This window comes from Sciurus carolinensis, chromosome 8, assembly GCF_902686445.1.
Source record: "Sciurus carolinensis chromosome 8, mSciCar1.2, whole genome shotgun sequence".
Lineage (NCBI taxonomy): Eukaryota > Metazoa > Chordata > Mammalia > Rodentia > Sciuridae > Sciurus > Sciurus carolinensis.
In genome coordinates, this window is record NC_062220.1 from 116,299,542 (window position 1) to 116,312,155 (window position 12,614).

Below are 12,614 nucleotides of genomic sequence, written 5' to 3' on the forward strand. Positions count from 1 at the left end.
GGGATAGGGACAGAACCACCTGTCGCCATGGCCAACACATTAAGCCCCACCACCACGGCTGAAACCCCAGAAGTGCCTGCATTGTCAGGGCGCATCCAAAATGCTGCGGATATTTCTGTCATTGTTGTCTATTTCATTGTGGTGATGGCTGTTGGGCTGTGGGTATGTGGGATTCCAATGGGCTTCAGGTTGGGCACCAGAGTTGGGGGAAAATGTCTCAGGGAGGGAGAGGTACGACATGAGAAACTGAGATAATATGGACAGTTTTCATAATGTCATTTTCTTTCTATTTGAATCATTCTTCTTGCATGTGATGTGTGACATAAATAATGCTTTTACTGAATAAATTATTTTCTCCTATCAACTCTATAGTTTGAACAGTCAGCACTTGTCATTTCAGACTTACTCTGCTTAGCATATAGCATAATGAACGAAGATGTTATTTTTATTATATCACAATTATTTGATATTTTTCACTTCCTGGCTTAGAGAGTTGGACACTTAATTCATATATGTTTATGCTTTCATTTTAGGAATGAGATTAAGGCTGCAAATTTTCTTTAAAAGTTGGAAGAATACCTCACATTGCTTTCATACATGAAATTAAACAGAGCAGCTAAGACAGAGTTGAGAAATATGCATTATTAAAGTCATAGTAGTTCTAACTTTTTAAGAACCTATACTTTTGAAGTCCTTCAAAATTTTTGTTTTTGTTTTAATACAGTTTCCAGCAAACTGTTTTTCTCTGCAGCAGTCTGAAAACATCAATGTCAGAACCCTGACCAGAAGAGGGGTCTCCGGGGTCTTTTGTGCCTCTGCAATTTCTCTTACCTTCATATGTCTTCTTTTCTGTTCAGGCGATGCTGAAGACCAACCGAGGCACTGTTGGAGGCTTCTTCCTGGCTGGTCGAGATATGACCTGGTTTCCGGTAAGTGGGTCAGAGTTTTGTGGAGATGAATTTCCTATAGTTGTGTTTAAGATTGAATAAAGAAAACAGTGTAATATTGGTCACTTCTGATGTGGTTTGGCTGTTTTCTTAGATCTCTGGCCTCAGGGTTGTGCCCTATAATTCCGGAGAAAGGTGGTGTCACCATTTATGTGAATAGGTTTAGTCTGGAATTTAAGAGCCCCCAATTCAGTTTTATCTCAAGTGCTTTTCCCCTGATCTTCATAAATAATCTTCTGCCTTGCATTCTTACTCTCTCCACACATTCCTACATTGCTCCCAATCCTAAGCTAATGATGCTGTTCTTGTGTGAATGAGCCTTTCCTCTCTGCTCTCCTGTCAATGTCCAACTTGCTCCCAACTCAGTCTTCTCTTGCCCTGAATGCCTACTTCTTATTGTCTATGCACTTATTGATAGTGGATTGTGTTCCCTGTGATGGTGCCAATGGAGATGCCTCTTTGACTCTTGACCAGTGGGTGTTCCTTCTGGGTTTTAATGTGGCCCCCCCAAGTCAGATTTCCATTTCAGCAAAGACTATATCTTTCCCTATGAACTTGGAGAGCGTCAGAACTGATTATAAGTGAGTGCTCAGTAAATTATTTTTCACAGATATGCTAACTCATGTTAATAGTATCAGAGGAAATGGAGATTGGGAAATAACCTGGCCAGGGTTAATGAAACAGACCAGTTATAAGCTGAAAATCAGTTTTTATTTGGGATGTCCAATCAGACATTGCCTTCTTATTATTGTTTTGTGAAACATTCAAAGCTCAATCAATTTCATAATCATAAGTCAGTTCAATCACTTCTCTGGTCCCAAATATCTGAATAGAAGAAGTGATTTTACAGAGCTCTGAAAAGTTGGGAACACACATTCTATTTGGTCATAACTGCTGTTAATCTATGCTCATTCAGAGGATTTCTCTTCATCTGTCAATCTTGAGAAGAAGAACAGATAAATCCAAGGAAAGTGAGATGAATAAAAATGAGGATGTGTGCTAGAAGGATAGAGAGGAATTCCCTTCTAATCAACTTTGGGGTTCTTGTTGCTGATTCAAGGGGCAAGAAATGGCAGGAAGTCTGGCAGTTCTTATTCAAGGACATGCTCAACTCAGAGCTTTTAAATAGATAGATTAATGATCACTTAAGGCATGAGTAAAAATCTCTTTTAAAAAAGACCTGGTTTTAAGTATTTTCTTATTTATGAGCTATATAATCTATTTCATGTAACTCTGCCATTGTAGCAAAAAACACCCGTGGGAAATGTGTAAACCAATAAGCATGACTGTGTTCTCATACAATTGCAGATGAGCACTGGAACTTGAATTTCATATTCCAATTTTCAGAAAATATTTTTTATTTGTAACTATTTCAACTATTCAAAAATGAAAAACACTTTTTACTTTATGGGTATCACAAAGAAATGGTGTCCATGGAATATAGATTGCCAACCCTTACTCTAAAGAGTAGTGACAGAAACATGTCAACAGCTCTCAGTTTTGAAGAAGTCTGAGTTCGATCTTTTCATCTGAACTCTAGTCTTTTCTCTTGCCTTCCAGATGGGTGCCTCTCTCTTTGCCAGTAACATCGGCAGTGGACACTTTGTGGGCCTGGCTGGGTCAGCAGCAGCTTCGGGAATTGCTGTTGTGGCAGATGAATGGAATGTAAGTGACATTGTTGGATTTTTTCTTTAAATCACACCCATATCAAGATATTTTATTCAAACCCAAATCCCAGGTTTTTGGGGAGTCTGTAGAAAATGTATCCCTCTTTGGTTAAATAAAATTTAATTTTCCTCTCCCTAATCCAGCTTTTATTTAACTTTCAGTACCTCTATAATCCCATTATGCCAAGGGAATTCCAGTCACATTATTACTCACCTCTGAGGTTTTTGTCAAGCAGCTATTCCCACAACATGTGTCATTTCTATATGATTGGATCCCTTCTTTCGCTGGGCCACCACAATTTCCCTCTACTTCTATTTCTCTTTTCTGGACACTTTGTGTGAAGCCCTGAGCTGGATGCAAGGAACAAGAAATTGTAAAAGCAATGATTCCTTTTGTAAAGCTTACATTCCAGTTGAAGAAACAGGCATGCACTCACTAAGTGTAGAAAGTGTTGGGAGAGAAGAATTGACAGTGTATTGAGGGATCTCATTGGGGCGCATCCATTATAGGGAATGGGTAGCACTTGCACATATCAGGGGAGCTTCCTGGCATGGATGCCAGAAGGATGAGCACAAATTGTCCAAGTGGGGCCAGATGGAGGCAGTAATGGTTGGAGTGAGAGGCAAATGATTTGAGAGATAATAGGCAGAATCTCAAGACTTTGTGATTGAGTTGCTAAAGGTTCTGTTGTCACTGCACGGGTAAGAGCCATGGGTACTGCACTTAGTCAGACCCTAAGTTCTCTAAAGACAAGGACAATGTCCTCTCTTCTAGTCATACCACCCTACATCTATCCCATGGCTGGGTATGTGGTAAATGTGCCATAAATAGTTCCTGGGTAGCCTGAGTTTGTTTTTGTTGTTCTTGTTCTTTAAGCCTTTTTTGTGTTTATATGTTCATGTGCATGTGCATTGGCCAGAGAAAGATGCTTGTGTTGAAGAAAATTATATTCTATTGAGAGTTTAAATAGACCATCCCTTGATGACCTCAGAAAGTGACCTTGAGTCATCACAAATGCCTTTGCTCTTCTCTTATTGAAATGCTGCCCCTAATATTACTTTAGTAATATCAAGGACTCCATTATGTAACCGATATGCTTTGTGGACAGAATTTTGTGTCGATAGTGCTTTGGACTCTGCCTCTGGAGTCCTATTCAGAATGATGTATGGTCCAGCTGGGTGTGATTATCACACTGCAGATAACTCAGCTGTTCCATTTTTAGTCTGTGACCTTAAGCATTACTAATCTCTATGATTCTCAGTTTGCAATAAGATAGGAATAACTGCTTATCACACTTGCCTTCCCTCTTTGTAAGAGTGGAATAAATTATATATTAAAACCTCTTTGTACACATTGAATATGATGCTTTAATATATTGTTATTAGTATATTATGATATATACAAACATACACTCAAGATGTCAGGAGCACCAGGAATATTCTTCTATCTCTAAATTTCTTTCTTGTTGCTTTGTCATTCAGTAAATAATTCTGGCAAGAATAAGGACTTTTGACAAAAATTGAATGATCTTCTAGTAGTCAATCTAGACTCAGAGCTCTTATTTTTTATTTTTTTAAAACTATCCATCTTCACATCCTAAGTCCCAGAAAAGCGACTTCTGAGTCAAACAGACACAGGAAAGGAACCCACAGTTGTCTGAGGATCATAATTATTTGAATGGGACAGGTTCTAAGCAAACTTTTTTTTTCAGATTCAGAGGTCATGAAACAATAAGTCCCACAAGCCAAGCCTCTTTAACTTTACACTTTGTTTCTTGCAGGCCATGTTTATGGTGTTGGTTCTAGGGTGGATCTTTGTCCCCATCTACATCAAGGGAGGGGTGAGTATCCTCAGGTGTTCAAGGTAAATCTCTCAGGTGTATCTCCAGACATTCTTTTATCTATTCATTGTTTCATTTCAATCATGAGTTGAGTACTCTTAAGAACATCCACGTGACAAAAACCAAATTCTTTGCCTAGAAGGACTCCCAGTGTAGAATGCAACTGCAACCAGGTGAGGAATCTTAGTGGCCCTGCACAATGACCATCATGGTAGAAGTCAGCCTGGTACAGGAACCCTGAAGTTGGGGCCACCCATGTGCTTTAAGGAAAGCTTCTCAGAAGGGTAATATCTGTAGATAGAAAAATGAGGTAATGGATAGTCAGAGAAAACAATTCATGGAAGCTAAAAATTCCTAAGCCTGGAGTATTTGTAGGTGAGTGTAAAATAGAGAGTGTAAGGGGGAGGGTGGTGAGAGATGGAGATCAGTTTATAGGTGAAGGTGGAGTTCCATTGTGAAAGGATAGGTATTGTAGGCTTAAAAACTGTGCCCTGTGTTTTCCAAGAAATGGGCAATGTAGGTTTCAGGAATTCAAGGGTCATGATTGAATTAATGTTTTAGGAATTTCCATGCATACAACTAAGGACAACTGAGTTGACAATAAAATTGAGGAGGGGATCCACAAAAGGAAAATGTTTACAACCTGCTTCAGAGGCTGAGGAAGGAAGCAGAAAGGAAGGGGAACTGCTTTGCAGGTAGGGGTGACAGGTGTGACTGCAGATAAGAGTTATGCAAAGGTAGTATACAGAGAAGCATAAGAGCAATTCTGAGAATTGAAAGTGAATAACTTGAATGCATGAGGACACCATTAATGGAGCAGGTATTTTTCAGAGGGAAGTCATGTAATGGATGACAAAAAGAACAATGAGTTAGTTCTCTTTGGAAATTGTTGAGTTTTGTACCTTTAGGTTTCTGCCTTGTTTCATTTTGTGTTGCTTTAACAAAATTCCTCAGGCTAGGTGCTTTATAAAGAAAAGAGGTTTATTTAGCTAACAATTCTTAGGGTTCAAGAGCATGGTGATTGCATCTTTTGAAGGTGTCAGAAAAGGAAATGGTTGCAAGCAGAAGGGGCTAAGCATGTGGGGTGGCCTTGCTTTGTAACAACTCACTCTCTTAAGAAGTAACCCAATCCATTCATGAGGATTAACCCACTGATCCATTCATGAGAGTGGAACTCCCATAACATATTTGCTAGCCACTAGTTTCCACCTCTTAAAGATTTGATCACTTTAACACTACCACCCTAGGGACAAAATTTCTAGCACATGAACCTTTGAGTGACAAATCATAACCACACCACAGCATTTGCTCCCTAACCCTCAAAGTTCTTGACTGTCTTACAATGTGAAATACATTCATTCCATAGGAATAGCCCCAATGAAGCATCATTTCAAAAGTACAAGTCGAACGTCCCATCTGAGACTTGAGGCAAACTCCTTTCAGTGTGAGCTTGTAAAATAAAATAGTTTTTTTACTTCTGAGATACAATGGTGGGATTGGGATAAAATAGCATTCAAATTCCAAAGGATAGAGACTGACCAAAGGAAAGAACTCACAGGTCTGATTGACACAGAAACCCAGCAGGTCAAAAATTAAATCCTTAACCTCTAAATTGACCTCAGGTCCTTGGATAGCTCTGCTGCTGTGACTTGGCTAGGTTCTGTTTTCCATGAGGTGACTCTTAGGGATTGGAGTCAAGTTCCTCCAGCATTTCTAGACTGACATTGCATTTTGCGGTTCTCTCTACATTTCTAGGGTACTGGTTGTGGTTCCACCCAGCGCTCCATTAGTCATTAGACTGGTGGCTCCATCCTTGTGGCTGACCTCTTCCCAGCTTCCCAAGCTTTCCTTTGAAATCTTTCCCCATTACTCTATAGTTTTTTTTTTTTTTTCTGGTGCTGGTGATTGAACCCAGGGCCTTGTGCTTGCGAGGCAATCACTCTACCAACTGAGCTATCTCCCCAGTCCCTATTCTATAGTTCTTGTATTCTTCATGCCTGCAGAATTAGATGATTGCCACCAAAGCCCAATGCTTGCTTCCTTTGTAGTGGCAGCATGAGCTGTGCTTGGTCCTAATTAAGCCACTGATATGGCAGTAAAGCAATGTAGTGAGTTGTGTGGAGCAGATTACTGAGGTGGCCCTGGGCAGCAAACCCATGGAGATGACACCAGGTCCAATCCCTAAAGCATTCTGTCCTCCTAAACTTCTGGGCCTGTGATAGAAGGGGCAGCTTTGAAGATTTTTGAAATACTCCTGAGCCCTTTTCCCCATTGCCAGATACACAGTACCTGACTCTCTTTTATCCATGCTAATATCTTAAGCGAGCAGTTGTTACACACATGCATACATTTTACACACTTTTTCTTCACTCTTTCTTTGGTCAGGGTTTCAGCCCTGCATCCCTTTTAATTATATATTCTACTTTTAGGTGATACCACTGATGTGATAAAAGATTGCGTATTTAATCTTGTACTTCAATAATGAAAACCACAAGTATTTCTCTAAGTAGAAATTTTATGGTATTTTCTATAATTATATCATCTTTTAAAATAAATGCCCAAGTGTAAATTTTCAATTATTTCATTTATTAGTGCATTATATAATCATTATTGTTCATTATTTGCAAGTAATATTGTTTTTAATCAATTGCAAATCTATTGGTAAAATAAAAAAGTATTTGTTGAGTGTCTACAGGCATTTGGTGTTCTTGTAGGTACTTAATTAAATCTTCACTTTACAGATGAGAAAATAGAGATTCAAAAATATTGTCATTTGTCAAAGATCATAAGATCTGGAAAATGGTGGGGCTGTGAGGATCACCCAATATGATCTACTTCCAGTGTCTGTGTTCATTCTAGCTTTGCCATCTTACCAAGGAACTGTGCCTTTCTCACCTCTATATTTCCAAGACATGCTGTACAGTATTTAACTGTCCATAGGTGCTTAATGAGCGTTGGCCAATCTGAATGCAATAGGTCTGAAGATGAATTCCTGCTGATGTCTGTCTCTGTAGGTGATGACCATGCCAGAATATCTCAAGAAGCGATTTGGAGGGAAGCGACTCCAGATCTACCTCTCCGCCTTGTCGCTCCTTATCTGTGTGGCTGTGAAAATCTCTGTGAGTTCATTGCCTCTGGGAATTTTTGCCTCAATAGTTTGTCTGATGGGGCCAGAGTACTGAGATCAGAGAGTGGGATGTATCAACTTTTGATATTGTTTTATGGAGTGGACCCAATTCCCTTAGATCTCTCTACAAAGAATTAATGAGGAAAAGGGGGAGAATCAGAGACCCTGTCTCATAGAGTAGTAGAGTTTTGAATCACGAATGTCTCCAAAGTGTAAACATACCCTCTCAAGAGAAATATGAATAAAATTTACAGAGAAAGTACAAATGTCCCATTCAACACTGCTATTTAGCAAAGAAGAGGGCGTTTCTTGTCTCTTGCATTTTTTACTGTATGATTTGAATCAAATATCACAAATGAAGTTAAATGGCAATCAAAGACACAAGTTCAATTTGGAATGTGAAAAAATGTTTTATTATTTATTTTAAAATATTTGTTTTAGTTTCAATGGACCTTTATTTTATTTGTTTGTATGCAAGGCTGAGAATCAAACCCAGTGCCTCCCACATGCTAGGCAAGTGCTCTGAGCCACATCCCCAGCCCCTGAACAAATGTTTTATTGAGATGAAACAGAAATGAGGCTTTTATAATAAAAGGGGGAAGGGTGAAAGCTTAGCACAGCATTCTTGGGAAACTGCAGTTCAGCATATTTGGAAAAAAAGCAAGGACTGAGTGAGCGCAGTGGTAGGAAACTGACTCAAATTAGTTAAAAATTCTTCAGTTCCATGAATGTTTTCATGCCAAGGCACAGACTGGCCACTCTGGGATCTATCCAGGTCTGTGGGGTATTAAGAAGTACCAGTTTTTCCACTTCCAGTTTTTGCTACCATGTTTGTGAGCAACTTATCCCTGTCAGTAAGGCACTAAGGCTTCCAAAGGGATTTTTGCTTTGTCTTTGACCATTTTGACTTTTATTTTATTGACAATAACCTTCTTATTCTTCTCAGAGCCAGTTCAGATTTACATTTCCATTTTCAGTCTCATGTGTGACTATCACACTCATGAACCAGAAGAAAAATATTTAAAAATTTTTCCTATTTTTATCTAAGATCACCACTGTAAAACTGGTGCCACTAATAAATGTTTAAAGAATTTAAGACTTTTTTTTTTTAAGTTACATTCCTTTTATGTATTCTTAGAAAAATAGAAGAGAGGGATTTGAAGATTCAGTAGCACTTGTAAAAACAAAGAAAAGAACCAATACATTAAAAAATAAATAAAAAACAAAGAATAATTCATTTGCTCCTCATGTATCAATGACTAAGGAGATAATCTCATTATGTTTACAATTCAGATTGGCATCCCAGTATTCAGGAGAGAAAATGCTGCCTCTCACTATTACTCTTCCATCAAGCTAGGCCAATGTTGCAATAAAAATCTTAGATTAGGTGCCATTTATTTTACTAGTGAAATGTGAACATTTCCTAGTACTTATTACATATTATTGAATTCAGTGTTAGGGTAACAAAGATTCCTGAGCCATGTGAGTTTATCACATAGCTAAGGAGATAAGGATTCAATACACAAAATATTTAGTCTCATGATAATACATGTAATATAAAGAAATACAAGTTGAAGAAGAGTGTGTGGATGAGTATAGGAGACATGTTCACATTCAGAAAAGGGCATGGTCCTTGATGGATGGAATTGAAAGTCATCTTATAGAGGGGCCATTTAAATAAAGTCTACAGAACAAAGCAGTTAGAGGAAGCAGAGGGAAGCAGAGGAGCCCATGGGTGTCAGGGGCTTGGTGCTTGCTCCATAATTAAGTTGTGTTACTAGTCTTTCAGTTTTCTTCTGTCACATGTACTTCTTTGTGGGTCTAAAGAGCAGCAACAGGTATTGAGGCAGAATGACAGCAGCATAGGGGACACACCTCCTAGAGTGGAGGGTTCCTGGTGATGGAGGAGGAATAGAATGCTGTGTGTGGTGCAGGGAATTCGTGTGTGTGTGTGTGTGTGTGTGTGTGTGTACATGTGCTCACCCACATGTGTGTTTTACTGAGCAAGGTCTGTGGTCAGCTGGAAAGAAACCACAATAGGAGTTCATTCTTGCCTGCAAGATTATGTTTTAAGTAATATTAATAATGATTAATCTTAGATATGATTTGTGTATTTTATCCTCTGATAACAGATTCTATACTGGTTAATTATTAAACACATCACCATGAGGACTTAGGAGGAGGCAGTTTTCAGAGTTCACCGCTCTTCACATTGAAAAAGAGGTCACCTTATTCATTTATTCTCACCCTCCAATACCATAAGTTGAGAATAAGGTTTAGGCATACAGTTCTTTAATTCCTAAGTATTTCAGCTTGTGTTTACTAAAGAACATTGATATTCTTTTAGAGAAATACAGTGGGAATTTTCTTTTGAGACTGGGACTCACCAAGTTGTTGAGGCTGGCTTTGAAGTGGCAACCCTCCTGTCTCAGCCTCTGGAGTTGCTGAGATTGTTCTAACTGTTCAAGTTGCCACTGTGCCGACCTAGAATAATTTTGGTTACAAAGTTGATGGTAGTCATCTTTGGTTCTGAGTCTAAAGAAAAGTTTAAAATATTTTGTTACTGAGAATGATGTAAAGGAATTAAGAAGATCCTATCTCAAAACATGTGGCTCTGGTATATTGACTATTTTGACTTAAAGGCATGTGAAAACAGCAGGTGCAAGATCATTCTTGTGAATGCGATCTTCCCTGTATCAGAAGAAAAGCATTAGTCTTATTTTCAAGGACAGATTTACAAACCTTGTTAAACTAACTTATCTTCACAGTCACTTCTCCACCTAGTTTCCTATCCAGCCCGAGACTGTTTGCCATCTCACATTCTCACAATTTATTACTCTACTTCATGTATTCAATTCTGCATAGTTACGTCTTCATTTCATTAGTTGGGCTTCCAATCTATCTAAAACACATATTAAATAAATCCATGTTTTTTTTTACTGTTGGCTTTTCTTATTTTTGATGTTTTATTTATTCATTTAAGTTATACATAGTATTAGTGTTCATTTTGACATAATTTAAGATACATGGAATATAATTCAGTCCCAAGTACTTCCCCTTTTCCTCCCTATTCTTTCTCTCTGTTCCTTTTTCTGAACTCTAGTAATCCTTAATTTATGTATTTATAGTTGTTTAAATTAGTGCATTATGGATAAACATGAAGGTAAAATTCACCATGGTATATTCAGACATATACGTAGGAAAGTTAGGTCAGATTCATTCCACCTTTCTTCCCTTTTCCCATCACTCCTGTCTCCCCATAAATCCCCTTCCTCTACTCCACTGATCTCTCTTCTGTTTTATTGGGAATCCTGCACCCCCTTGTTCTTTTTCCTCCTTAATTTTGTCTAGCTCATGCATATCAGAGAAACATGTGACCCTTGACTTTCTGAGTCTGGCTTCTTTCACTTAGCATGATGTTCTCCAGTTTCATCTATTTACTGTAAAATGCAACCATTTCATTCTTCTTTAAGGCTGAGTAAAACTCCATTGTATATATATACCACATTTTAAAAAATTAATTCATCTGTTGAAGGGCACCTAGGCTAGTTCCATAGTTTGGGTATTGTGATTTGTGCTGCTATAAACATTGAGGTGGCTGCATTCTTACAGTATGCTGATTTAAATCCTTTGGGTATATACAAAGAAGTGGAACAGCCAGGTCACATGGTGCTTCCATTCCTAGCTTTTTGGGACTACTGCTTTTCAATATGGTTTCATTAATTTGTAGTCCCACCAACAATATGTGAGTGTACCCTTTTCCCTGCATCTTCACCAATATTTTTATTATTTGTGTTCTTGATAATTGCCATTCTGACTGGAGAGAAAATCTTCGTGTGGGTATTATTTATTTATTTTAAAATTTCCAAACCTTTAAAAAATTTGTTCTTTTTAGATATACATGACAGTAGAGTGTATTTTGACACATTATACATACATGGAGTATGACTATTAGGATCCCATTCATGTAGTTTTGATTTGCATTTCCCTGATTATTAGACATGTTGAATTTTGTTCATAATTTATTAGTCATTTGTGTTTCTTCTTTGGAGAAGTGCCTGTATAGTTCTTTTGGCCATATATTAATTGCATTTCTTTCTTTTTCTTTTCTCTTTTTTGTTTTAAGTTTTTTGAATTCTTTGTATATTGGGTGGAAAAAAATCTTCTCCCATTCTGCAGGCTCTCTCTTCATGCTCTGTTTCCTTTGCTGTGCAGAAATTTTTTAATTTGATGACATTCTATTTTCTGATTCTTGGTTTTATTTCTTGTGCTTTAGGAGTCTTGTCAAGAAAGTCAGTGCCTGAACCAATATCCTGCAGAGTTGAGCTCATATTTTTTTCTAGAAGTTGCAGTATCTTGCCTAATTCCAGGTCTTTGATCCACTTTGGATTAATTTTTTAAATTTATTCTTTAGATGTTGATAGACCTTTATTTTATTCATTTATTTATGTGTGGTGCTGAGAATTGAACCCAGTGCCTTACTCATTCTAGGCAAGTGCTTTACCACAGAGCCAGAACCCCAGCCCTTTGAGTTGACTTTCGTACAGGGTGAAAGGGGTCAAGTTTCATTCTTCTACATATCGATATTCAGTTTTCCATCACTATTTGTTAAAAAGGCTATCTTTTTCCCAGTGTCTGTTTTTGGCATTTTTGTTGAGTATCAGTTGACAGTATCTGACTGGTGTCTCTGTGTCTTCTTTTTTTTTTTTTTTTTTGTAGTAAATACTTGCTTTATTATTTGATTTTTGTTTTCCAAAACAATATTGATTCCCTAGTCATACATAGTTTTATTTTATTGGTTCTTTTAGTTATACATGATAATAGAATCCATTCTGATATAATTTTATAAGCATGTAATATATATTATTTTAATTAGGACCCTGGGGCCTCTGCTTTTCCTTCTGTTTTCCCACCATATGCTCCATTCTCTCTCTTGATCTTTGTGCTATTTACCCATAATTTTTTTAAAATAAATTTCTTGTGATTGTATATGATGCTGAGATTCACTGTGGTGTTTTCACATATGTACATA

General features: G+C 37.6%; 1 protein-coding gene across 2 annotated transcripts in view; it reads left to right on the forward strand.

Annotated features, from left to right (window-relative positions):
- Positions 1 to 12,614, forward strand: part of LOC124990932 (solute carrier family 5 member 4-like) — a 58,926-nt gene continuing 46,312 nt past the window's right edge. The window contains exons 1-5 of one of the 2 annotated variants that reach the window (XM_047561482.1): positions 1 to 162; positions 858 to 929; positions 2,508 to 2,612; positions 4,396 to 4,455; positions 7,470 to 7,574. In XM_047561482.1, coding sequence (XP_047417438.1) covers positions 28 to 162; positions 858 to 929; positions 2,508 to 2,612; positions 4,396 to 4,455; positions 7,470 to 7,574 — 477 coding nt within the window. In that variant the 5' untranslated portion in view covers positions 1 to 27. The remainder of the gene's footprint in view (positions 163 to 857; positions 930 to 2,507; positions 2,613 to 4,395; positions 4,456 to 7,469; positions 7,575 to 12,614) is intronic. The other variant, XM_047561483.1, reaches the window with a different exon arrangement.